The sequence below is a fragment of the Oryctolagus cuniculus genome, chromosome 19, assembly GCF_964237555.1.
Source record: "Oryctolagus cuniculus chromosome 19, mOryCun1.1, whole genome shotgun sequence".
Lineage (NCBI taxonomy): Eukaryota > Metazoa > Chordata > Mammalia > Lagomorpha > Leporidae > Oryctolagus > Oryctolagus cuniculus.
Genome location: NC_091450.1, coordinates 30,991,968 through 31,017,791, shown reverse-complemented (window position 1 = coordinate 31,017,791; position 25,824 = coordinate 30,991,968). Strand labels below are relative to the sequence as shown.

At 54.8% G+C, this 25,824-nt stretch overlaps 1 protein-coding gene across 9 annotated transcripts in view; it reads left to right on the top strand.

Annotated features, from left to right (window-relative positions):
• Positions 1-25,016, top strand: part of C19H16orf96 (chromosome 19 C16orf96 homolog) — a 72,622-nt gene extending 47,606 nt beyond the window's left edge. For 2 of the 9 annotated variants that reach the window (XM_051836156.2, XM_070063986.1), the window contains 8 exons: positions 8,030-8,104; positions 8,447-8,611; positions 12,962-13,080; positions 13,587-13,649; positions 17,517-17,609; positions 18,209-18,371; positions 18,555-18,657; positions 22,276-23,281. In XM_051836156.2, coding sequence (XP_051692116.2) covers positions 8,030-8,104; positions 8,447-8,611; positions 12,962-13,080; positions 13,587-13,649; positions 17,517-17,609; positions 18,209-18,371; positions 18,555-18,657; positions 22,276-22,601 — 1,107 coding nt within the window. In that variant the 3' untranslated portion in view covers positions 22,602-23,281. Of the gene's footprint in view, positions 1-8,029; positions 8,105-8,446; positions 8,612-12,961; positions 13,081-13,586; positions 13,650-14,789; positions 17,399-17,516; positions 17,610-18,208; positions 18,372-18,554; positions 18,658-22,275; positions 23,344-24,859 lie in introns of those variants that run through there. The other 7 variants (XR_011384448.1, XM_051836157.2, XM_051836158.2 and 4 more) reach the window with 7 other exon arrangements.
• Positions 25,017-25,824: the final 808 nt, after the last annotated feature.

Genomic DNA, 25,824 nt, shown 5'->3' with positions numbered 1-25,824 from the left:
AGAGCCTGCATCATGGCGCAGTGGGCTAAGCCCACCGTGTGACGCCAGCATCCCACGTCAGAGCACAGTTCCAATCCCAGTTATTCTGCTGCTGCTTCTTTTAAGATTTATTTATTTATTTGTGAGTCAGAGTTACACAGAGAGAGCAGAGAGAGAGAGAGAGTCTTTCATCTGATGGTTCACTCCCCAACTGGCCACAACGGCTGGAGCTGTGCTGATCCGAAGCCGGGATCCAGGAGCCTGGAGCTTCTTCTGGGTCTCCCACGCAGGTGCAGGGGCCCAAGGACTTGGGCCATCCTCCACTGCTGCTTTCCCAGGCCATAGCAGAGCTGGATGGGAAGTGAGCAGCTGGGTCTTGACAACGCGTCCATATGGGATGCCGGCATTTCTGGCCAGGGCATCAACCTGCTGCACCACGGCGCCGGCCCCCGGCTACTCTGCTTCTAACCCAGCTTCCCGCTAATGCTCCTGAGAAGGCAGCAGAAAATGGCCACCCATGTGAGAGACCAGGATGGAGTTACTGGCTCCTGGGTTTGGCCTGGCCCAGCTGTGGCTGTTGCAGCCGTTTGGAGAATGAACCGATGGATGGAAATCGCTCTCTGTGTCTCTCTATAAAGATTTAATTGCTTATAAAAGTTAACTCTGGATGATTCTAGAACACAGCTTTGTACACATTGCATTTCATTAAATAGGTTGTAAATGAGTAGATATGCTGCCAGAGGCCAGCAGCCCTGAGGAGGCCGTGGTTCTGTCTCAGCATCTGAACGGGGGAGAAACCCCACTGCTACTGCCTTTCCTGGATGTGTGCACGCAAATGTTACGAAAGAAGCCATTGGTAGGGGAAACCCTGTTAGTCACTACTGATTCATGCAGCCAGCATGTTTACTGCAGCAGGCACCCTTCAAGGGACTGGCGACACAGCCGTCAGCGAGACAGGCACCAACCAGGCCTCCTGTTTGTACAGGGCTTGTTTCTCATTGGAGTACGGTTTATACACAGCAAAGTGCCCACGTCCGAAGCACTCTGTTACCTTTGTCCTCTTGCCCTACACTCTGGGGACCAGCACCCAGTCCGGATGGAAACATTCCCGCCTCCTGAGGAAGTCCCCTTTCCAGGGAGCTCCCACGTGCAGAGGTAGTTGCTATCCTGCCTGGAGCACCTGTCTGGGCCTCTCAGACACGGGGTCACGCAGCGTGCGCTGTGCTTTGTTACGACACCTGCTTGTCTGGAGCCTCCACTGAGGCTGTCTTGGGAGAAGAAAATCCTTCATTTGTTTAAAAAAGATTTATTTATTTATTTGAAAGGCAGAATTACAGAGAGGCAGAGAGAGACAGACAGACAAGTCTTCCATGCACTGGTTCATTGCCCCAGAGGCTGCAACGGCTGGAGCTGGGCAGATCCGAAGCCAGGAGCCAGGAGCTTCTTCCGGGTCTCTCACATGGGTGTGGGGACCCCAGGACTTGAACCATCTTCCACTGCTTTCCCAGGCCATAGCAGAGAGCTGGACTGGAAGTGGAGCAGCTGGGACTTCGGCACTGCCAGCGGCAGCTTTACTTGCTATGCCACAGCACAGGCCCTGAGAAAATCCTTCATTAATTCACATGGAAAACCTGGATTGGGTTCCTGGCTCCCTGCTTTGGCCTGGCCCGGCCCTGAGACTTGTAAACATTTGGGGAGTGAACCAGCAGAAGGTTCACTCTCTGCCTCTCAGTTAAACAAATAAGCAAACAAATACATAAGAAAAATGAAAAAAATGCAAGGATGCAGGTAAATCAACCATCAGGGTTGGGGATTTTAAGATATCTCTTCCAGTGATTAATAAATCAATCAAATAAAAACCCAGAAATTAACAGTGAGCAAGTTTGGTTTAATGTTCATACATAAAACACTGTGGAATATCCAATCTTTTCAAAGGCCCATAGGAAAGTTATGAAGATAGGTCACTTACTGGGCAGGAAGCCAGTAAATGCCAACCATTTGGCATACCATAGAAACCACATTCTCTGACTACAATGCAATTAATTTATAAATTTTTACCAAAAAAGAACTAGAAAAATACATTTTTTGAAAATTAAGTAATTTATGAATCAAATAAATTGTGGAAATCAGAAAATACACATTTGAATAACAATGAAGATACTACATATCAAAACTGTAGAATGCAACAGAAGTGATACTTAGAAGATGGTATGTATGTAGTCTTTTTTTTTTTTTTTTTTTTTTTTTATTTTTGACAGGCAGAGTGGACAGTGAGAGAGAGAGACAGAGAGAGAAAGGTCTTCCCTTGCCGTTGGTTCACCCTCCAATGGCCGCCGCTGCAGCCGGCGCACCGCGCTGATCCGATGGCAGGAGCCAGGATCCAGGTGCTTCTCCTGGTCTCCCATGGGGTGCAGGGCCCAAGCACCTGGGCCATCCTCCACTGCACTCCCTGGCCATAGCAGAGAGCTGGCCTGGAAGAGGGGCAACCGGGACAGAATCCGGCGCCCCGACCGGGACTAGAACCCGGTGTGCCGGCGCCGCAAGGTGGAGGATTAGCCTAGTGAGCCACGGCGCCGGCTGTATGTAGTCTTAAATGCTTAAAACTAGGGGCCAGCACCGTGGCTCACTTGGTTAATCCTCCACCTGCTACACCGGCATCCCAATATGGGCACTGGGTTCTAGTCCCGGTTGCTCCTCTTCCAGTCCAGCTCCTGCTGTGGCCCGGGAAGGCAGTGGAAGATGGCCCAAGTGCTTGGGCCCCTGCGCCTGCATGGGAGACTAGGAGGAAGCACCTGGCTCCTGGCTTTGGATCGGCACAGTACCAGCTGTAGCGGCCTTTTGGGGGGTGAACCAATGGAAGGAAGACCTTTCTCTCTGTCTCTCTCACTGTCTATAACTCTACCTGTCAAATTAAAAAAAAAATGCTTGAAACTAAGGCAGGCATGTGACTGGTGGTGTGGCCCAGTGGGTTAAGCTGCCACCCATGATGCCTGCACTCTGCATGGTAAACCTTCTGGGTTGCTAATGACCAGGTAGTTTGTATGTAGGGGAGCTACCAGTTAGACTGGCTCCGGATCTCATCTTGATTACAATCACCTGTGGCTCAGCTGAGCTGATCCAAAGCCTGGAGCCAAGATCTTCTTCTGAGTCTCCCATGTGGGTGCTGGAGCCCCAGGACTTGGGCCATCTTCAGCTGCTTTCCCAGCTGCATTAAGCAGGGAGCTGGATCAGAAGCTGAGCAGCCATGACTCAAACCGGTGCCCAAATGGGATGCTGGCACTGCAGGCCGGGGCTTTAACCGGCTGTGCCACAGTGTCAGTCCAGTCAGTTCTTTTAAAAGGGACTATCTTGGGTCAGTGCCATGGCTCACTTGGTTAATCCTCCACCAGCATCCCAATATGGGCACTGGGTTCTAGTCCCGGTTGCTCCTCTTCCAGTCCAGCTCTCTGCTGTGACCCGGGAAGGCAGTGGAGGATGGCCCAAGTGCTTGGGCCCCTGCGCCTGCATGGGAGACTAGGAGGAAGCACCTGGCTCCTGGCTTTGGATCGGCGCAGTACCGGCTGTAGCAGCCTTTTGGGGGGTGAACCAGTGGAAAGAAGACCTTTCTCTCTGTCTCTCTCACTGTCATTTTTTTTTTTTAAAGGGACCATCTTGAAGATAAATATTTTAAAATTACTTATATGAGAGAGAGGCCCATCCAATGTTCACTCCTTAAAATGCCCACAACAGCTGTAGCCTGACCAGGCCCACACCAGGAGCCAGGAACCCAATCTGGTTGTCCCAGGTGGACAGCGGAAACCCAACTACTTGAGCCATCACCTGCTGTCACCTAGGGCGCACGTCAGCAGGAAGCTGGCATCAGATGTAAGAGGCAGAACTCAGAGCCAGGCAGTCCACTGTGAGACAAGGGTATCTGAATCACTAGACTAAATACCCACTCCTTTTTTTTTTAATTTTTTTTTTATTTATTTGACAGGTAGAGTCATAGACAGTGAGAGAGAGACAGACGGAAAGGTCTTCCTTCTGTTGGTTCACTCCCCAAATGGCTGCCACGGCCAGCGCTGTGCTGATCCGAAACCAGGAGCCAGATGCTTCCTCCTGGTCTCTCACATGGGTGCAGGGCCCAAGCACCTGGGCCATCCTCCACTGCCCTCTCAGGCCACAGCAGAGAGCTGGACTGGAAGAGGAGCAGCCAGGACTAGAACCCAGCACCTATATGGGATGCTAGCGCCTCAGGCAGAGGATTAACCAAGTGAGCCACTCCTTGAAGATGAATCTTTAAAAAAAAAAAAAAAATTGTTTATTTTATTTGAAAGGCAGTTATGAAGAGAGAGAATCTTCTATCTATTGGCTCACTCCCCAAATGGCCACGGCTGGACCAGGCTGAAGCCAGGAGCCAGGAGCTTCTTCCGGGTCTCCCATGTGAATGCAGAGGCCCAGGGACTTGGGCCACCTTCTACTGCTTTCCCAGGTCACAGCAGAGAGCTGGATGGGAAGTGGAGCAGCCAGGACTTGAACTGGCAGCCATATGGGATGCCAACACTGCTGATGGCAGCTTTACCCACTGCACTACAACTCCAGCCCGTGAAGATAAATCTTAATTCAGGCTTTAGGCCCAAGGATTAAGGTTACCTTGACGGGCAGTGGAAGGGACCACTGGAAGTTATTTATTTTATATTATTCTATATCCATATTTCACAGAACATGGAATTTTCTTCTTTCAGCACATTCAAGATGTTTTCATTTTTTTTTTTTTGAAAGAATTGATTCATTTGAAAGGAGAGAGAGAGAAATGTTCAAGCCACTGGTTCTCTCCCCAAAATGGCCTGCGACTGCTAGGGCTAGGCCAGGCTGAAGCCAGGAGCCCAGAACTCTATCCTGGTCTCTCACGTGGCTTAGGGACCCAAGCACTTGGGCTGTCATCCACTGCTTTCCCAGGCACATTCTGGGAGCTGGATCAGAAATGGAACAGGTGGGACTTGAACTGGCACTCATGGAGTGCTGGTGTCGCAGGCATGGCTTACCCACGGCACCACGGCGCCAAACCCTAAGATGCTGTCTGCAGTCTCCCACAGTTCCCGACGAGAAGTCAGTGGTCAGGGCGGGCATCGTGGTGCCTCCTCATGTCCTGGCTGCTCCATTTCCAGTCCAGCTCCCTGCTAATGCCCAAGAAAAGCAGTGGAAGATGGTCCAGGTGCTTGGGCCCCTGCCAACCCTGTAGGAGATCCAGATGAGCTGGCTCCTGGCTTCAGCCTGGCCCAGTGCGGGCTGTTGCAGCCATTTGTGGAGGGAGCCAGGGGATGGAAGCTCTCCCTTTTTCATTCTGTCTCTCCCTTTCTCTCTCTAACTCTTGCAAAATAAATCATAAATTAAAAAACAAAGTCGTCGGTGGTCGCAGGCATCACTGTTTTCCTGGATGTACGGGGCTGAGTCCTCTGGATGCTCTTGACGCTCTCTCTCTGTTTGATCTTCCTAAGTTGAGTTGTGCACCTGCATGTGATTTTCTCTTTTTAACAAAGGTTTATTTACTTTAAAGTCAGAGTTAGAGAGAGAGAGGGAGAGACAGAGGGAGATCTTTCATCTGCTGGTTCACTCCCCCAGATGCTTGCAATGGCCAGCACTGGGCCAGGACAAAGCCAGGAGTCAGGAGCTTCAGCCAGGTTTCCACATTGTAGCAGGGACCCAAATACGTGGAGCCTCTCTTCTGCCTGCCAGGCTCATTAGCAGGGAGCTGGATCTGAGGTGGAGGAGCTGAGATACCCACCAGTGCCCATGTGGGATGCCGTCCTTACAGGCAGCAGGTTTGCCTGCTGTTCCACAATGCTGGCCTCCCCCCCCCCTTTTGTAAGATTTATTTTATTTATTTGAAAGTCAGAGTTACAGAGAGGGAGGGAGGGACACAGAGAGCTCTCTTCATCTGCTGGTTCACTGCCCAGATGCCTGCCGCAGCCAGGGCTGGGACAGGCCGAAGCTAGGAGCCTGGCGCTCCATGTGGGTTATGGGACCCTTAGATACTGCCCTATGTGATACAGATCTGTCACAGTGATTTTTTTAAGGCCGGGTAGCCATTAACCCCATCAACCAGAGTGATTTCCTGCCAAGACCTGGAAGTCGTTTTCAGAGACGAGGTGCAGGACAAATTCCTTACTACCTTCTCTCAAAGGCCTGGAGGACCACACCCCAGTGCCTAGGCAGAGGATTCTCTCCATCTCCACACCAAGAGAAATCCTATAGGAAAAATGACTGATTCCATTCCAGAGAGCTCCGTGCACCTCATGACCTAATCGCCTCCCAAAGGCCCCGCCTCCTGACACTGTCAACTAACACTGCCTCCTAACACTGCTTGGGATTTCAGCAGTGAATTTGGAGTCGGTGGCTTCTGATAATTCTGACGCCTGTGTCCTGCGTCAGTGCAGTCTCCATCTCTGTGGTCACACAGCCTCTTCTCTCTGTGTCTTCACATGGCCTTCTTTTTATTTAGTTATTTCTCATGAGAGACAGAGAGAGAAAGAGACCTTCCATACCCTGGTTCACTACCCAAATGTCCACAACAGCCAGAGTTGGGCTAGGTCAAAGTTGGGAGCCAGGAGTTCAATCCAGATATCCCCTGTGGGTGACGGGGCACAGCCACTTGAGTCTGCCACGGTGCTTATTAACAGGGTGCTAGTGTGAGAAGCAGACCCAGAACTTGAACCCAGACACCCCAGTATGAGATGTGTGCCTCCAAAGCAGTGGCTTACCCACCGTGCCAGACACCGCCTCCCACAGAGCCTTCTTAGAGGGACCTCAGTCATCGGACTCGGAGCTTTCCCTCACCTACGTGACCTCATACTAATTCATTAAATCTGCAAAGACCCCCGTTCAAGTAAGGCCGTGTTCACGGGTTCTGGGTGCATGTGAACTTTGGGAGATCCGCTGTTTACCCAAGGACACACGTGACGTGGCTGCAGAAGTTAGGAAGTTAAGCTCTCTGTTTCTAGATCTTAACTGTAATAGTCGTGAATACGTACAGAGTCAGGCAGGGGTCTGGGGATTCATACCGGGGCTGATACACACCAGAACGCCAGCATCGCGCTGGAGGAAGCAGCTGGACATGAAGCCAAGGCAGCCTCTCCTCCCATTCTGGGCCTTGGAACCTGCTGTGGGACAACGTGCATGTGGTGGAGCTTTGCATTAACTAGAATTAGGATGAACTTCAGGCCATATAAGCCCCTCAAGTAACAAATAACCTACCCAAGGTGTACTTGTATTTCCGTGTAACACTGCAGAAATTCAGATGGTGGGCCCAACGCTGGGCGAGTGCTCCAGTGTTGGGGACTTGGGCTGTGTTTCTTGTCCTACTGTCTGACTTCCACTCACCAGGTCACCTCAGAGTCCAAGATGGCTGCAGGCACTGTAGTCGTTAACTGTATTCACGCCAGCAGCAAAGAGGAAGGAAGATGAAGAAGCTTAGGGGTACCCACTCACTTCCGTTTACACTCTGCTAGTCAGAAGTGGCTGGTGAAGGACACTGATGTGAAAGTGGGAGTTCTGTTCCTAAGAGCGAGAAGGAAGCCAGATAAAGGGAGAAGTAAAAGCTTGTCCCCAGCTTTGATGGAAAAGTGACCCCACCCTCTAGGGGGGCATTCGGGGGATGGCTGGGGTGTTGGGAGACTGCAGAGGCAATGGGAAGGGTTGATCTGGGTGGAGACACGGGCAGGGGAGATGAGTCTCCACACAGTGCGTGTGGCTGGATTCTCAGTGGGACATCATTGAGATATGAAGAGGTGAGCTTGCCTTATGCACCTGGGAGGCCCCACTGTCCGTGTTGGTCTGTGCCTTCCTCCCCTGGGCAGGAAGGTTCCTGTGATCCCACCTGCCAGAGGAGGACCTGTTCCAAGTCCCAGCTCCATCCCTTCTTCTTGAGCCCAAACCTTCTACGACTCCCACCTGCCTGCCGTCCCTCTGGCCCCTTCATCCCTTCCTGTGCATGGCAAGGGTGGAAACAGGAAGTAGACAATCTCCTGGAGGCTTCTGAGGGTGGCTGATGTGCCTGTGTTTGTGTGCTCAGACTCTCCAGGCTCAAATCAGAATGCTGGACAAGAACAAGGTGAATAAAAGCACCCTGGAGCAGGAGCTGAAGGAGGTGAGTGGGCAGAGGGTCCTTTCTCTCCCCCGCCCTCCCCGAGCCAGGCTCTCTCACTCCAGGCAGAGGCAGGTGAGAGCCTGCTGGGATTTCACTTCACCTCTATTCCAGTTAAAGGCTGGGGAAGCCTCTCCGTGTCCCATCGACTGCTGTGTGCAGTGACTCAGAATTAGTGACACCCTGTGCACTTAGAGTCACACAGCAATTTCTGTTACAGGGAGACCTTGGCTTAGATGTCACGGCGGTGTCTGAGTAGACCCTGGGGTTTCCAGGGTCCAGAACTAGGAAGAGCTGGCCAAAGGGCCTGTGGTCTCCCAGCTTCTCCCTTCCCCTGTTCCCCAGAAAGCTGACAGGAGCGCCCTGGCTAGCAAGGCCAGCAGGCTTGACCTGGAGACGGTGGTGACGGAGCTGAACGAGGTGGTCCAGGGCGTGCTTCTCAAGGCTGTGAGACAGGAGGAAGACTGGAAGAAGTCTGCGGAGCAGCTCAGGAAGGAGCTGGCCACCAAGGTGAGAGCTCGGAGCCCGCGAGCACGCACTCCTGACCACCAAGGTGAGAGCTCGGAGCTCGTGCACGCACTCCTGGCCACCAGGGTGAGAGAGAACTCGGAGCCCGCGAGCATGCACTCCTGGCCACCAAGGTGAGAACTCGGAGCCTGCGAGCACGCACTCCTGGCCACCAAGGTGAGAGCTCGGAGCTCGTGCACGCACTCCTGGCCACCAAGGTGAGAACTCGGAGCCCGCGAGCACGCACTCCTGGCCACCAAGGTGAGAGAGAGCTCGGAGCCCGCGAGCACGCACTCCTGGCCCCCAAGGTGAGAGAGAGCTCGGAGCCCGCGAGCACGCACTCCTGGCCACCAAGGTGAGAGAGAACTCGGAGCCCGCGAGCACGCACTCCTGGCCACCAAGGTGAGAGAGAACTCGGAGCCCGTGAGCATGCACTCCTGACCAGCTGTCCCAGAACGTAGCGGTGGCCAAGAGCAAACGCTCCGTTTTGAGGAGCAAGCGTTCGGGAGCAGCTTAGCTGGGTGGCCTGGAGACTCCCACATGGTCAGCCTCACTGTTTGCTGACTGCCTGAGATGTGCCAGGCCGTGGGGAGGTGGCAGGGGACGCACAGCCCCTGCCCAGCTCGTCCAGCAGAAGGGGCAGGGGCGGGCAGACCAGCACTTGCCAGTGCTGCACGCTCTTGGAGCTGGCATAGGAGGTGCAGCCAGAAGGGCCTGGGTTCCAGCCTTAGCTGCACCATGAGCAGCAGCATGCCCTGAGAAATTTCTCATCTGAGAAACGGGGATTTATTCATCTCTCAATTATTGGATACCAAGAGGTCTAGTCCCCGTGGATAGAGTGAGCAAAACAGATTGTAGGTGCAATCTTCGTGGAGACACGCTTGTCAGAGAGATGTAAATCATTTGTGCAAATGTGCAGAACGTGTGCAGGTGTGCAAACCAGATGTGCAAACTCACAGCTGAGTGGCATTCCACAGAAAACTGACTCAGTGGTGGGGGCAGGGAGTGGAGAGAGAGATTGTCGTACATTCAAAGGGATACCTGTTTATGTTATAGTTAAGATGATGGATAAGACACCATATCTCCTCTTAGAGTGCCTGCATTCAGTGTTCGATCTGGCTTGCTCTCTCTCTCTTTTTTTTTAACAAAGAGATTTTATTTACTGGGGCTGGCATTGTGGCTTAACAGATTAAACCACATTCTTTTAGAGCACTGGTTGTAGTCCAGAGTGCTCCATTTCAGTTCTGTGTCCCTGCTAATGCACCTGGGAAGTCAGGAAGATGGCTCAAGTACTGTGGCCTCTGCCACCCACATGAGTTTAAACCTGGATTGAATTCCAGGCTCCTGGCCTCAGCCTGGCCCAGGCCCAGCCCCAGCTGTCATGGCCATTGGGAACTGAATCAGTGGAAGGAAGATCTCTCTCTCTCTCTCTCTCTCTCTCCCTCCCTCCCCCTTTCTCTGAACTCTTCCTTTCAAATAAATAAATTAAATATTTAATTTTTTAAATTTATTTGAAAGAGCAACAGAAGGGCCAGCACTGTAGCATAGCAAGTAAAACCACTGCCTGCAGTGCTGCCATCCCATATGGGTACCAGTTTGAGTCCCGGCTGCTCCACTTCTGATCCAGCTCTCTCCTATGGCCTGGGAAAGCAGTGGAGGATAAGTCCTTGGGCCCCTGCACCCACACGGGAGACCCAGAGGAGGCTCCTGGCTTTGGATCAGCCCAGCTCCAGCCATTGCGGCCAAGTAGGGAGTGAACCAGCAGATGGAAGACCTGTCTCTCTCTCTCTGCCTCTCCTTCTCTCTCTGTGACTTTCAAATAACTGTGACTTTCAAATAAATAAATAAATCTTAAAAAAAAAAAAAAAAGACAGAGCAACAGAGAGGGAAAAGAGAGAGACCCATCTGCTGGTTCACTCCCCAAATGGCCACAGCAGCCAGGGCTAGGCCAGCCCTAACTAGGAGCCAGGAACTCTGTGTGGGTCTCCCAAATCTGTGGCAGGGGCCCAAATACTGGGCCATCATTAGGGAGCCGGATTGCAGGTGGAGCTGTCAGGACGTCCAGTGGAGCTCCGATACAGGATGCCAGCATCCCGAGCAGCAGCCCAGCCCGCTGTGCACGGCGCGGCCCCTGATTCTGGCTCCTGACTGCGATGCCCAGCCCGCTGTGCACGGCGCGGCCCCTGATTCTGGCTCCTGACTAAAATTTCCTGCTGCTGCGGACCACGGGAGGCTGCAGTGATGGTTCCAGTTCTGGGCTCTTCGCTTTGGGTGGCCCAGCCTTCAGTGCTGTGGGCGTCTGGGGAGTGAACCCATGTCTAAGAGCTCAAGTTCCCTGTCTCTTGGTAAATTGGCAAGCATTTTAAAAAGAGTCTTCAGGAGACAAAACAACCAGATGCAGTAATGAGATGTTCCTCGTTTCTTGGTTCTGTTGCACAGACTCTAAAAATGGGCTAGGATGAGATGCAAAGCAGGCGGTCGATCATATCAAGTGTGGTAATGACTGGTTCTGTAAGGAAACAGCTTCATCTGTTAGAGAGAATTACTGAAGTAGTTAGTAGTGAAATAGCATGCTTTCCATAATTTGAAAAATAATCAAAAGAAACCAAATACCTGAGGGTGTTAATTGTTAACTCTAGATGGCATGTATATATTATAAATATAATGATCATAAATCACACACCACAGTGCTGCCTTCTAAGCGATTTCATCACCCCAAAGGAAACCCAGCATTTGTTACTGGTCACTCCCTGCTCCTTCCCAACCCCGGCAGCCTCTGGCACCACTATCATTTTTTTTCTTCCCTATAATTTTTTATAAAGGTTTTATTTATTTGAGAGGCAGTGTTACAGAGAGAGAGAGAGAGAGAGGTCTTCCATCTGCTGGTTCACTCCCTAAATGAGCACAGTGGCCAGAGCTGAGCTGATCCAAAGCCAGGAGCCAGGAGCTTCTTCTGGATCTCCCACGTGGGTTCAGGGGCCCAAGCAGTTGGACCATGTTCGACTGCTTTCCCAGGCTATAAGCAGAGAGCTGGATCAGAAGAGGAGCAGCCAGGACGAACTGGTGCCCACAGAATGCAGGTGCTGCAAGCAGAGGCTTAACTTACTATGCCATGACACTGGCCCCTATAATTTTTATATGACACTATGATTTTTAGATGACAGTCCTTTCTATTTATTTATTTTCATTTTATTTGAAAGGCTGAGAGAGAGACAGACATAGATCTTTCATCCGCTGGTTCACTCCACAACAGCCAAGGGTGGGCCAGACCAAGGCCAGGAGCTCAGAACTCCATCCAGGTCTCCCACGTGGTCCTCTAAGCCATTTTCATTACCCCAAAGGAAACCCAGCGCTCATTATTGGTCACTCCCTACTCCTCCCTGACCCCAGCAGCCTCTGCACCACTGATCTAGTTTCTGTCTCAAAGGACCTACCTATTTGGGACATTGCATACAGATGGAAAGATGCAGTGTATCAACTTCTGTGTTTGGCCTCTTTTCTGTAGCATAATGTCTGCAGATCATCCACGTTGCAGCATGAATCAGAACTTCGTTCCTTATACCCAGAAAAATGAAGATACGTCCACACAAAAACTTGCACATCAATGCTCATAGCAGATTACTCACAGCAGTCAAAGGGTTCATCCAGCCAAACGTGGTGCAGCCATTGATGGGGTAGTGTTCTGTCATAGTCCATGCTGCGTAAGAAGTAGCACAAACCCTGACTCACGCTACAGCACGAGTCAGCCCGAAAATCTGCTAAGTGAAAGAGGCCACACACCAAGAACACATTGTGTATGATTCTATTTATAGGAAACGTCCAGAATAGACTACTCCACGGAGGCAGAAAGTAGGTTAGTGGCTGCCTAGGGCTGGGGGTTATGAGCAGACAAATGGGTGTATCTGGTAGAGGGCACACAGCTTCTCTAGGGAGTGACGGTTACACAACACTGCATATGCTAACAATGTCACTGAGTTGTCTGCTTTACGTGCAGGCCCTCTGTTGCGTGTGACTGTGAGGTGCATGGGGAACGCTGGGGAAAGGTTTCCCGGGCCTGCAGGCTGCAGCTGAGAGGCGGGTGTGGCAACAGCAGGAGGTGGTGTTCTGTGTTTTATTTTTGCCTTGCCTGCTGGGAAGCTCACTTTGCAGCTCCCCTCTGCCAGCAGCATCTTCTGGGGGCGTGGACCCAAACCCAAGCCCTGTCATTTTGCCTTTCCTGGATGACCTCACGATCTTCGTCTCACCTTGTCATGCCCCGTGAGGCTTCTTGGGTTGCTACAGTCCTTTTCTGCGAGTTGGCAGGGTGTGGAGTAGTTGACCGGGCGCTCTTTTCTTCCTGTTGGCTGTTGGCAGCTCGTCCACAGTGACCTGGGCCCTCTGAAGAAAGAAATGGAAGAGATACGGACAGTCGTCGCGAAGCTGCTGACCGAGGGTCTCCGATTTGACCCAGACAGCGCTGCCGGCTTCAGGAAGTGAGGGCAGGGCCCTGGAGCCCCCTCCTGGTTCTGGGTGCAGCTGCTGAGGCTGTGGGGCCCACAGAGGAAGAGCCTGGAGAACGTGGGGCACGATTCCTGACCTGCGGCCAGGGTGCAGAATGGGCAGACAGAGCTCAGACGGGGAAGGGGACATGCAGGACCGTGGAGGCCCAAACCAGGTTCCCTGACTCCCACCCAGACAGCACCTCAAGCGTATGGACCCAGATCTGGACTCCTGTCCTCGGCTTCCCCTTCACATGCCCCCAGTACTTAGGGGCAGGGTGGAGACCATCCAGTGTGTTGGGGCAGCAGAATGCCCTCTCTGCCCAGGAGGCCACACACAGGGCCAGCAGGGGCCTGCAGGGCTGCGTGGGCCTGGCCGTGGGGAAGTCCTGGCCCTGAGGCACGGGCTGACCTGCAGCCACTCTCCCAAACCCCCTGGACCAAGGGCCGGGGACGGGCTCTTGGGCAGGGACCCGCCTGATGGCGCTGATGTCTTTCAGGAAACTGTTTGAGCGGGTGAAATGCATTTCCTGCGACCGGCCTGTGGAGATGATGACCAGTCCGTGAGTACTGCCGCCAGGGGGCGCCTGCTGCCTCCTCACCGCGGGATCCACCCACCCCTGCCCCAGCCAGGCCGTGCTTCCTGCGTTCTAAAAAGCAGGCAGAGAGCAAACACATCACGTCTGTACTCACGTGTGTACACGGCCACACAGGTCGTTCTGCAGACCTCATGTCTGCCCTGTGTATGTCGTCTGTACACATGTCCTTTCTGCCCATCCCACCTCTGATTGCTTGGGTAGGGGGCTTTGTCCTCCTTTCCTTCAAGGAAAGACACTGGATCGAACTAAAAAAAAAAAAAAAAAAAAAAGAATCAGTGTGGGGAAAAGCAGAATTTCGAGGGGCAGGTTTTTGCATAACGGGTAAGCCGTGGGTTGGGATGCCCCGTTTGGGTCTTTGTCCCAGCTCCACTTCCAGTTCCAGCTTCCTGCTAATGCGTACTGTGAGAGTCAGCAGGGGACTGCTCAAATACTTGGGTCCCTGCCACCCACATGTGAGACCACATTGAGATCTCAGCTCCCAGCTTCAGACTGGCCCTGAGTGAAGTGAATAGTGGATGGGAGTGCACTCACTCACGCGCTCTCTCACTCTCTCTCTCTCTCTTACTGTCTCCTCTGTCTGCTTCTCAAATAATGTACACACAGACACACAGAGGAAAAAAAAGAAAAGAAAAGCAGGACTTTGTTATACTTTCCTGCCTTAATTTTGAAGATTTATTTATTTGTTTGAAAGCGTTAGTGAGAAGGAGAGACAGACAGAATCTTCCCTCTGCTGGTTCACTCCCCAGACAGCTACAATGCCCAGGACTGGGCCATTCAAAGCCAGGAGCCAGGAGCTTTTTCTAGGTCTCCCACATGGGTTGCAGGGGTCCAGACACTTGGGCCGTTCTCCGCTGCTTTTCCTATGCCATTAGGAAGGAGCTAGATCGGAAGTGGAGCAGCCATGGCGCAAACCCGCACCCTTAGAGAATGCTGACACTGCAGGTGGCAGCTTTACCCACCATGCCACAATGCTGGCCAACCCTGCATTTATTTTCATATTTTTACACATTTATTTATTTTAAAAGTTAGAGTTACAGAGAAAAAGAAGGCGATACAGAGAAAGAGAGGGAGAGGGAGAGCTCTCCCGTCTGATCTGTCCCCCAGATGGCCACATCGACTAGTGCTGTCTGTGTCAGGCTGAAGCCAGGAGCCAGGAGCTTCATCCATGTCTCCCACATGGGGCAGAGAACTATCTACTTGGGTCATCTTCCACTGCTTTGCCCAGGCCATTAGCTGGATTGGAAGTGGAGCAGCCAGGACTCCAACAGGCACCCATGTGGGATGTTGGCATCTCAGGTGATGGCTTTACCTGCTACGCCACATCACCACCCTCCCCTGTGCGTTTATTCTTATAAATCTATAAGAGATTTTATTTTTTGAACCACTGTAAAGTGGGCCACTCAGCACACTTAGCACATCCACAGTGTCGAACCACTGCTGCCTCTGCGCGGTCTCCAACTCTGCTTGGTCCCCGAGCAGGAAACCCAGCTCCCCCCGCGCTCACTCCCCACGCGGACTTGCTGTCCATCGTCCCTGTGGATCTGCCCCTTGCAGCTGATCCTAGAGTGGACGTGTGTGGTGCGTGGCCTCTCTCCCTCGCACAGTGCCCCCGTGGCTGCTCTCCCTGGCTGTGTAGTATTCCTAGAGTGGGCGTGTGTGGTGCGTGGCCTCTCTCCCTCGCACAGTGCCCCCATGGCTGCTCTCCCTGGCTGTGTGGTATTCCACTGCACAGGCCCCCACACTGCACCTGCCCTTTCTTGTGCTGGTGAACACTTGGTTATTGCCACTCTGGCTGTCTGAGTAATGCTCTCACGAGGTTTGTTTACGTGGGTTTGTTTGAATTCCTGTTGCCAGTTCTTTTGGGATAAACTTGAGAGTAGAAGCGTTGGCTCATGTGGGAACTTGGCGGTTTACTTTTTGAGGAACGGGGAACAGTGATTTGTTCTGAGCAGCAGGACCTCATGGGGCCCCTGTGATGCTGGCCTAGTGTGGTGACCCAGTAAGCTTCCCCGCCCCCTGCCAGCTCATGTTTGGAGGGGCTTTGGAGATCACACCAGCATTTTCTGTCACATCAGAGATACCCAGCTTGCAACGTTACTGATAAGAGTAAAAGCAATTGGACATAGCTTGAAGTGGTGTCTCACTGACTTTTCATTCCGGCCGGCATCCACCACGTTTGTAAGAAGAGTCCCATGCAGTAGTATGTGTAATGTGGAGCTGTCCGTAGCTGTGCTGTCCCGGGCATGAACCCCTGGAGCCATGTGGCTTCTAAGCACTTGGAACATGGTGCACGCGAGTGGGCAACTGACTTTTAGGTTTTATTTAAATTTAGTTCATCTCCATGTAAATTTAAATAGCTCTATGTGGCTAGTGGCTGCTGCATTGGGTAGCAATTGTGGAAGAATATTTAATGACCTGGAAAAATGTTTCCAGTAAATGAAATGACAGTATCAAGTGGTGTGTGTACAGTGATCCTGCTTTTGTTTTAAAAATTACGTAAACAGGGCCGGCACCAAAGCTCACTGGGTTAATCTTCTGCCTGCGGCGCCGGCATCCCATATAGGCGCTGGGTACTAGTCCTGGTTGCCCCTCTTCGAGTCCAGCTCTCTGCTGTGGCCTGGGAAGGCAGTGGAGGATGGCCCAAGTGCTTGGGCCCCTGCACCTGCATGTGAGAGCAGGAGGAGGCACCTGGCTCCTGGCTTTGGATCGGCGTAGCTCTGGCCATAGCGCTGTTTGGGGGGTGAACCAATGGAAGGAAGACCTTTCTCTCTGTCTCTCTCTCACTGTCTAACACTGTCATAAAATAAAATAAAACGAAATGAAATAAATAATAAAATTTATGTGAACATGGAGAAACACCACAAGGGTGCATGTCAGAATCTTTGTCACACGGTAACAGTGGTTTTTGTGTGTGCTTCTCTATGTGTTCTAAGCAGACAATCAGTGTGCGTTGGTTCTATGCAGATGATCAGTGTGTATTGGCTCTAAGCCGACGATCAGTGTGCATTGTCTCTAAGCAGACCCTCCATGTATATTGGTTCTAAGCAGACCCTCCGTGTGTACTGGCTCTAAGCAGACCCTCCGGTGTATTGGTTCTAGGAAGACCACCAGTGTGCATTGGCTCTAAGCCGACAATCACTGTGCATTGGCTCTAAGCAGACCCTCCGTGTGCATTGGCTCTAAGCAGACCCTCCGTGTGCATTGGCTCTAAGCAGACCCTCCGTGTGCATTGGCTCTAAGCAGATGATCAGCGTGTATTGGTTTATTCGGGCTGCTGCACACAGTCATGTGCCTGGCCGGCTGCTAGAAGAGGGGGAATCTTGACATCTGGACGCACTTGCACAGCCCCAGCTCCAGCAGCTTTCCCGGAAGGCTGTTAATAGCTGACCTCGTCTTTCGTTCTCTAGAGAGGCAGGGCCCGCAGGATGTAAAGTTCACCATTTCGAAGCGGGCGGTTCTGTGGCATCTGGCACGTGCACAGCTCCGTGAGCACCATGGCCTTTTCATCCTCCCAGAGGAAAACCAGCAGTCTCGCCCCCACCTGCCTCCCCTCAACCCTCCAGTCTGCGTCTGCTCCTGGGCTTTGCCTGTTATGGTTTTTCCTTTTATAATGGCACAGTTGGTTTTTTGTGTCTTACAATGATTACCTGGGCCCCTCAAAGCCCTCACACTGTGGCCCTCAGATGTTCCTGGAGAAAAGGCTGTGTTTGAGGGTGAGCAGACCCATCTACACCTCCTTTCCGCTAGGAAAGCTTCCTGGAGGAGGTGTGGGCCTGGAGCCCTCTGCAGGCTGCAGGTGACAGCCCTGTCTGTGTTCTTGTCCTCCAACAGGCCTCTGATCACACTCCGTAAGGTTCACCTGCTGGCGCGGCTCAGGCCGGCCAGTGCCAACAGCTACGAGTACCTGCAGCGGCAGCTGATGAGGTGTGTGGATAGAGGACCCACCATCCCTCCCCCTGAAGGCTGTGGGATCACTGTTTGGGCAGAGACCCACCAGTGCCAGGAGCCAGACTCCCTGTGCAAAGGAGAGGCCCAAGACATAGCGGTGGTGACAGGCCATAGCACTAACAGTGAGGTGATCCCACGTGTGAGAGTTACTTAAATATCACCACGCCTCACGCACTGGGTCCATCTGCCCCTTTCCCAGTGGTGGGCATAGGCCGTGACATCCCACGGCTCCAGTGGTCCTTCCAGCAGCGAGCCCTGTGCGAGCTGTGGCCAGGTGGGGGAGGAACAGTCTGGCAGCAGCCAAAGCTGGGGGGCGGGGCCCAAGCCTGTGCGACCCCCTCCCTCCCTCACCTGACTCCAGGCAGAGACTCCAGGAATGTGGCTCTTGGCTTCATTTGTCTGCCCCATTGGTGTTGTGTGTGTGTCCACCCACCACATCCCAGGCCTGTTGGCTGTGCCACCTACACCCAAGCTGGAAGCAATGTCAGTCTTGCCTCCATACTGGCCAGGCCTGTCGGGGGCTCTGTGGGATTGTGGAGTCCCTGGGTGGCCACTGACCCACTGCCCTGCCGCAGGGAACAGCAGCAGCTGCAGCTCCAGGAGGAGGGTCTGGACCCCCTGGGCTCCCAGCAGGACTGGGGTGATGGCCCCCAAAATGATGCCACCAGCAGGCTCCAGTCATGTGACCTGTCCACCCTCTACCCTTATGGGGACCCCCAGCTAGTGGACTATGACTCCGTGAGTAGTGGGTGCTCTTCCCTGGAGGGTGAATTGTCCACGTGCCCCAGCCCCACGTGTGGGACCAGGACCCGGGAAGAGAGTCCCGGGGAGACCGCACCCTGTCTTCTGCACTTTTCTGTGCACTGGAGAGGAGGTGGGGCAGGAAGGGTTCACTGACCGGGGGCCTTGGCCATCCAACAGGCTGAGGTAGACATCTTGGGAGTGGACGGGATCCTCTACAGAGGCCGGATGAGCAACCAGAGTGGGGCTCAGGCCACAGCCACCGTGGAGAAGGAGCTGACAGGTGAGGAGTGTCGGACCCTCCTGGGCGCCCTGCACTGGGGTGCTGTTCCACAGGGCAGGGCAAAGGGCACAGGGGGATTTCAAGGGCAGGCACTGCCTCTGACCAGTCGGGAGCCAAAGAGGTGCCGGAGGGGAGAGTGCCGGCTGTAAGCAAACACCCGCCGGACAAGGCTCATCCTTCCCACAGGGATAAACAGGGACCGACAGCCGGCCTCACCTGGCATTCAGGATGCGGGCCTGGGGCCGGGGCCTGGTTGGTGACAGGAGAGCTGTACAAGGGGTGCTGTATTCGAGGAGGGGTGAGGAGCTCCCCGAAGCCTTTGGAGAAGGAAAAGAAGTTTGGGGGATGAAGGGGTGAGGTGGGAGGAGGGTGAGTCAGGTAGAGGGCGCAGCAGGTGCAAACACTTGTGGTGAGCAGAAGCCACGCACAGGTCTGCTAGGAGTGCAGGGCCTGGCTGGGGCAGGAGTGAGGAGACGCGGACAGGGCAGACTGGAGGTCTGTGTCCTAATGTGAGCCAGCAGGAGGCCCTGACACATGCTTATCTGGAGTCCTTCCTTGTTGGTCGCTCCAGTTTTGGGGTCCCAGCTCCAGCTGGCTTCCTCTCCTGGGTTCCCAGTACGCAAAGGGAAACCTCTGCATGGCCCTTGAGTTCCTTTCCTGTCTGGAAAGAGGAGTTCTGTGGTTTGCCCCTGGGTAGGAGCTGCACACTGTCCCATTTGGGAGCCATGCTGGGGTCCGAGGTGGCCAGAGGGTGGGGCTGCAGCCTCTGGAAATGCCAGGCTGGCCTGGTGAGAAGGCAGAGGAGCCCGCTCATCAGCTGTGCTGGACAGAGGACGCACCTGTGCTGGCTGTCACTGCAGACCGTCGGCCTGGGTAGTGAGAAGTTTCTTCTCTCTCATGTCTGGGGGCTCTGAGTCTCCAATCAGTGTGTCCGCAGGCCCGTGCTCCCACCAGTGTCTCTGGAACAGTCCTTGCCCCTGCCGGCTGCTGGTGTTCTGGGCTCGTGGCCGTGCTGCTCCAGCCTCTGCCCCCAGCTGGCTGCCTCCTCCATGCGCCTTCTCCTCTGTCTCTCAAAGGACACTGGTCCTTGGATTTAGGGCTCAGCCTGACCAAGGAAAATCTCATCTCAGGATTATAATTACACCTGTAAGATCCTGACTGTGAATGAGGCCACAGCCGGGCTCTGAGAGATGTGTTCTCTGGGCAATTCCCATTCAACCCACTCCAGACCCCTCCTGTGTTTCCTGAAACCCTGCATCCTCCCAATTCAAGGAAGTGACTCCTCCTGCCCAGACCGTGGCTGCTGCGGGCCCTGCAGTGGATCTGGGGGCAGAGGAGAGGCTCAGCTGGGCTCCAGGGATCACCAGGCAGGATGACAACAACACGGGCTAATGGTTAATGAGCCCTGACTTTGTGCCGGGCCCTGCCCTGTCCCCTCACCCTGCAGTGGCGTTTCACAGTGGGCAGGTGAGGTCTCCTGGCTGGGAGGGCACTCTCGGAGCCAGAGCCAACGGAGTCTATCACCTTACACACCTGTCCCCTCCCCACTCGCCCACCAGCCTCCCCTGCTGGCAGCCTAGATGCAGGGCTCACCCAGGTCATTCGTGCATTCCCAAGAACATGGAGCAAACGAGACTGGAGTCATGATAGCCTCAACTGTTCCATCTTGCTGGGTGCGACCGAGTCCAGCTAGTACTGGAATCAGTGGGAAACCTGTCTGCTGCCGGATCTTTCCATCTTTGCCAATACAGCTCATGTACCCCTAAGGCACCCTAATTCCAAACAGACTCAGGAACCCTAATTCCAAACAGACTCAGGAACTCGACCTCAAGCCAGCCACTGTGCCCGGCGTGCTTCCACTCTTCACCTGGCCTCCGGATGCCAGCGCGGCAGCTGGGCTATCCCTGGTGGGAAGTGCAGCTCCCATCCCCCCTCCTTCCCTGAGGGCTGGCAGTCAGCGGGCAGTCCCGTGGAAGAAAGGCCAAGTCAGATGGGACGCAGGCAGGAGGAGGTGGCCACAGAGAGTCCTCCAGCGGGCCAGAGGGGCAGGGGGAAGAAGGAGGCTCTGGCCAGCTGCCGAGCCCCGCCCCCCCCCGGCCAGCTCTGAGGGAAATGTCCAAAAATGCACCTTAGGACAGGCCGCTCCCCCCAGGACCCCTGAGTGACTTAGCCGTGGCTGCTGTAACAGGACTCCAGCACCACCATCGATGGCCCCGGGGGTCAGGCTGAAGGCAGGGTGTGGGTGTGTCCGGCTGCCCGCTCGCCCGCTCCTCTCCTCGTGGCAGCCCCATTCCCACGTGCAGTGAGCTGCCTGGCCCTCGCCACAGCTTCTCAGACTCTGACCCCCGGAGGACCCACCGGCATAAGCTGGGATACTCCGCCCGTTTCAGTAGCTGCGTTTGCCCTGTACAGAAAGGTGTTCCCAGGATTCGGGGATCACGTGGCGGCCTTGTGTCTCGGCTTGCTGGACAGGGAGAAGGGAAGTTCAGGTTCAAGTCTCAAGTGGAGCCAGGCCCCAAAGGCACATGTTGAGTCCATTTCTGTGAGGTGTCCAGAGGAGGCAGGTCTGGGGGCTGGGGTGGGAGATGGGCTGGTGGACAGTGGTAGCCTCAGGGGGCGAGGCTCTCCTAGGGCCATGGACATGTACCGGAGCTGGATAGAGACAGTGGTGTTCAATGTGGTGAGGTGCTAGGGCCGTGAATTGTGCAGTCTAATTGTATGTTACATGGATTTTACCTCCAAAAAACAGATATGGGGCGGGGGGCTATGTGGAATGGCTAAAGACCTGCCAGACAGCCGAGCCCTAAATAGTCCTGCCAGCCTCTCACCTGTGCCTCTGCACCTGCTACGACGTCACTCTTCTCTCTGGCCTGGAATTGCTATTTTTTTTAATTCAAGATTTATTTAGGAGCTGGCATTGTGACATATTGGGTAAAGCTGCTGCCTGCAATGCCCGCATCCCAAATGGGTGCAGATTCAAGTCCCGGCTGCTCCATTTGCAATCCAGCTCCCTGCCTATGGCCTGGGAAAATAGTGGAAGAAGGCCCAAGTGCTTGGGCCCCTGCAGCCACATGGGAGACCTGGAAGATCTCTCTCTAACTGCCCTTCTGTCTTTGTGATTCTGCCTTTCAAGTAAATGTATTTGAGACAGAGGGAAAGACAGAGAGAGAGGGGTCTTTATCTGCTGGTTTATTCGCCACATGGCCGCATGAGCCTGGGCTGAGACAGGCTGAAGCCAGGAGCCAGGGGCTTTGTCTGGGTCCCTCATGTGGGCAGCAGGGGGCCAAGCCTTTGGGCCATCTACTGCTGCTCTCCCAGGCACATCAGCAGGGAGCTGGATCAGAAATGGAGCAGCCAAGACTCCAATATATGGGATGCCAGTGCTACAGGCAGGGGTTTAACCCATGTACCAAAGTGCAGCCACTGGAATTACTTTTAAGAACTTCTTTTATAGCCTTAAGCTTGGAAGGGTGGGGGGCTGTAAGGAGGAACATTGTCCCGTGAGTAATGGGGGTGATGGGCCTGGATTAGGCTGGTCCCTATGCAGGGCCCACAGGGCAGGACCCTGGTAGGGCCTTCACCCGTTCCCTGTCTCTTCCCATTTTCTTCTTTACTAAGCTGTGAGAGTTCCGGGTCCCCCGCCTCGGAACCTGCATGACCGAGTGCGCGCCAGTGCCTTATTTGGTGCCACCCACCCCTGTGAGTGCTTGCCCCTCCCTCCCTGGCCCACCTGGGATTCTGGCACGTCCTCTGGTCTCTCCTACTCCCAGCCTGCCTCTTGCCACCAGCCTGGGTGCTTTTTCTACCACATCCACTTCTCAGCTGCTCTGCTGCAGCCCAGCAGGCACCTGCCCACCTGTACTAGATCCAGGGAGACCCGCGAGGGGCCCCCTCCCCCTGTATCTGCCCAGGGAAGTGGGCCCAGGGGGCCTGCGGCTGCCTAGGCTTCAGGGGAGCTTCATGGGCCCAGGCCAGGCGTTGGTCCCCAGGTGTCTACAGGAGGTGGGACCAGGCAGCCTGCTCCTGCCCTGGGCCTCTTGGCTGGGGCCCCTTGAACCAGGCTGGGTCGCTGAGCGCATGAGTTGAGCAGCCTGGATTTGAATGGCCACGTTCTGGGCAGCTGGGGGCACGTCACAGTTTCAGAGCTCTCCCTTCTTGCCTCATTGGAGCCACGGGAGGAGTTAGGTACTGCTGACCCATTTCAAAGAGAAGGGAGCTGCGACCCAAGGTCAGAAGAGCTGGTAAGCTGGGACCTCAGCCCAGACCCTAAATGCCATGTCCCACTTGGCTCCCGTTTCTGGCCCACGGCAGTTGTGACTTCACCTGGGTCTGCTCCCCCACCCCCCGAAGTGCAGGCTGCCTGGGACCAGGTCAGTGCACTCTTGGGCTTCTTTACTCCCTGGTGGGGGGGGTCCCTGGCAGACCAGCAATTCTCACAGTTGTTCTCGGGACATACCACGGATTTCTTCTGCCCTCCCCAGCCCCCGGCCCCCACCCCGGTGTCAGCTCAGCCACTTCAGGCTCTCGCCCAGTGATGCCGGCCAGGCCACCGTCCCTGCCACCCCTGCCGCCACTGACTTCATCCACGCAGGACCCCCAGCAGGCGCCAGGACTCACCAGGAACTTGCGACCTCTGCACGTCAAGTCCAGAGCCAGCACACAGCCTGCTGGGGAAGCTGCCCATCCGTGAGCCCCCTGCTGCCCCGGTTCCCCGAGCAGAGACCTGGGCCCGGAGCCTGGCCTGGGAACGGGCGATGGCCCAGGACATAGGGCAGGGTCTGCGTGAGAGATGTCCCCAGGAAGACCCAATATGCACACACATACAGTATACATTCAATACGCATCTATGCTTACTCTACCACTTCATGGAAAAGCCAACTTAATTCCTCAACCAGTTTTAAGTGGTTTTATTTTATTTTATTTATTTATTTTTTTTTGACAGGCAGAGTGGACAGTGAGGGAGAGGGACAGAGAGAAAGGTCTTCCTTTGCCGTTGGTTCACCCTCCAATGGCCGCCGCGGCCGGCGCGCTGCGGCCAGCACACCACGCTGATCCGATGGCAGGAGCCAGGAGCCAGGTGCTTTTCCTGGTCTCCCATGGGGTGCAGGGCCCAAGCACCTGGGCCATCCTCCACTGCACTCCCTGGCCACAGCAGAGAGCTGGCCTGGAAGAGGGGCAACCGGGACAGAATCCGGCGCCCCGACCGGGACTAGAACCCGGTGTGCCGGCGCTGCAAGGTGGAGGATTAGCCTAGTGAGCCGCGGCGCCGGCGGTTTTATTTTATTTTTTAAAAGGCTTACTTATTTATTTGAGAGTCATAGTTACAGAGAGAGCGAGCGAGCGCGTCTCCCATCCGCTGGTTCACTCCCCAGATGGCTACAACAGCCAGGGCTGGGCCAGGCCGAAGCCAAGAGCCAGGAGCTTCTTCCAGGTCTCTCAGGAGTGTGTCAGGGGCCCAAAATCTTGGGTCATCTTCCACTGCTTTCCCAGGCCATTAGCAGGGAGCTGGATTGGAAGTGGAGCAGCCAGGACACGAACCAGCACCCACATGGGATGCCGGTATCGCAAGCAGCGGCTTTATCCGCTGTCCTACAACACTGGCCCCTAAAGTAGTTTTAAAAGCAATCACTTTTTATTTTGCTGAAACAATTTAACCAAAATCAGTCCCAGTTACAGCTACTGCCACCATGCATTCTGTCTTGTGGGCCAAATTTCTCAGACCAGTTTCCCACTGGAAGCCAGATCGACCGAGTGCATCTCTTTTCTTTAGTGCGGATTATGTGGGTGTTTATTTCCTTACTGATCCACAGGGACACTGGCACCCTGGGATGTCCAGGGACTGCTCTTATGCTCACTGCCATGTGTTTGGAGGGGAGGTCCCGAGCCTGGCCGGGGCACCTGGGTGACCAGTGCAGGGGCACCCAGTCCCTTCAGTGCTCCCTTGCTCTGCCTAGCTTTTCCTCTCCACCTTCAACTGGCAGACGGTTCTGTCCCTTCACAGCACAGGTCTGGGGCATGACTTCTGCTCCAGCGTCTGGAGCCCCTGGTGTGAGGCTGAGGGCTCTGGGAGCAGGTGTGGAGGACTCCATGGCCTCAGAAGTCCTCAGAGGCTGGGGACGCTGGGCCTGCCCTGTCCCCATGGCCCCTTGTCAGTTCCTGCCCTGTGACCACCCTGCACTGACTTCTCTTTCCTTTCTCCTAGGTCTGTGTCCAAATGAGGCCAGGCTCTCCCTGACCCAGGTCACTTGCCTGTCCAGGCTGCCTTCAGGATCACGGCTGGCATAGGCCCAGCCCCCACCCCCACCACAGATGAGGTTTTTTGGCAACCTGTGCCCAGAATAAAATCTGTTTTTTTTGACTGTGGGTGCGAAGACTGCTGTACGCACCTTGGAGGCTGGCTTCACTGTCTCCACACGGGTGGTGTAGGGGGCTTGCACCACTCCAGACTCAGCCTCTTGGCCCACTGCCCAGAACCACGTGGGGCCTTGGCCATCATCAGGCACACAACAGACCTCCCACCACATCTCCCCCGGCAGCCCCATGCCCCTGGCAGCAAACCCCACCTCCCCACCACCAGGAGGCTGCACCTGCCGGCTTCTGTGCCTGGTGCGGGGGCCCAACTTCTGTGCCCCGGCTGCAGGAAAGGGAGCTGTGACCCTAGCAGAGTAAGCCGAGGGAGCAGCTGGTGTGAGTCCCCGGCTCCCAGGCCAGGCCCCCTCCACCCGCCCCTTCAAAGCCGCCTTCCCACACCTGAGGTACCTGCAGCCCATGGAGCGAGGAGCTGTGCCAGGCCCTGTGTTCCCACAGCCTCCTTGGGTGCTCTGGGTGGTGCGGACTTTAGCCCCACAGCAGGCCATCAGGGCTCAGCCCCCAAAGAGGGTGTGGGAGCTGCAGGTAGAACCTGGGCCTGAGGGTGGGACCTGCAGCCCCGGAGGCTGCAGCAGGGGAGCTGTGCCAACCTGGGGGCCTCTGGTGGCTGTCCGGGAGCCTGGCCCACCCCACCCCGGCAGAAGACACTCAGGAGCCGCAGCGGCACCGGCCCGGCCTCCTCCTCCACAGCTCTGCCCTGGGACAGAGGTAAGGCCGGCCTGAACACAGCAGGTGGCCAGCCATCCCAGTGTGCCCAGTGATGAGTTGGGTATGTGGCCAGGCGGGTCTTGTGGAGCA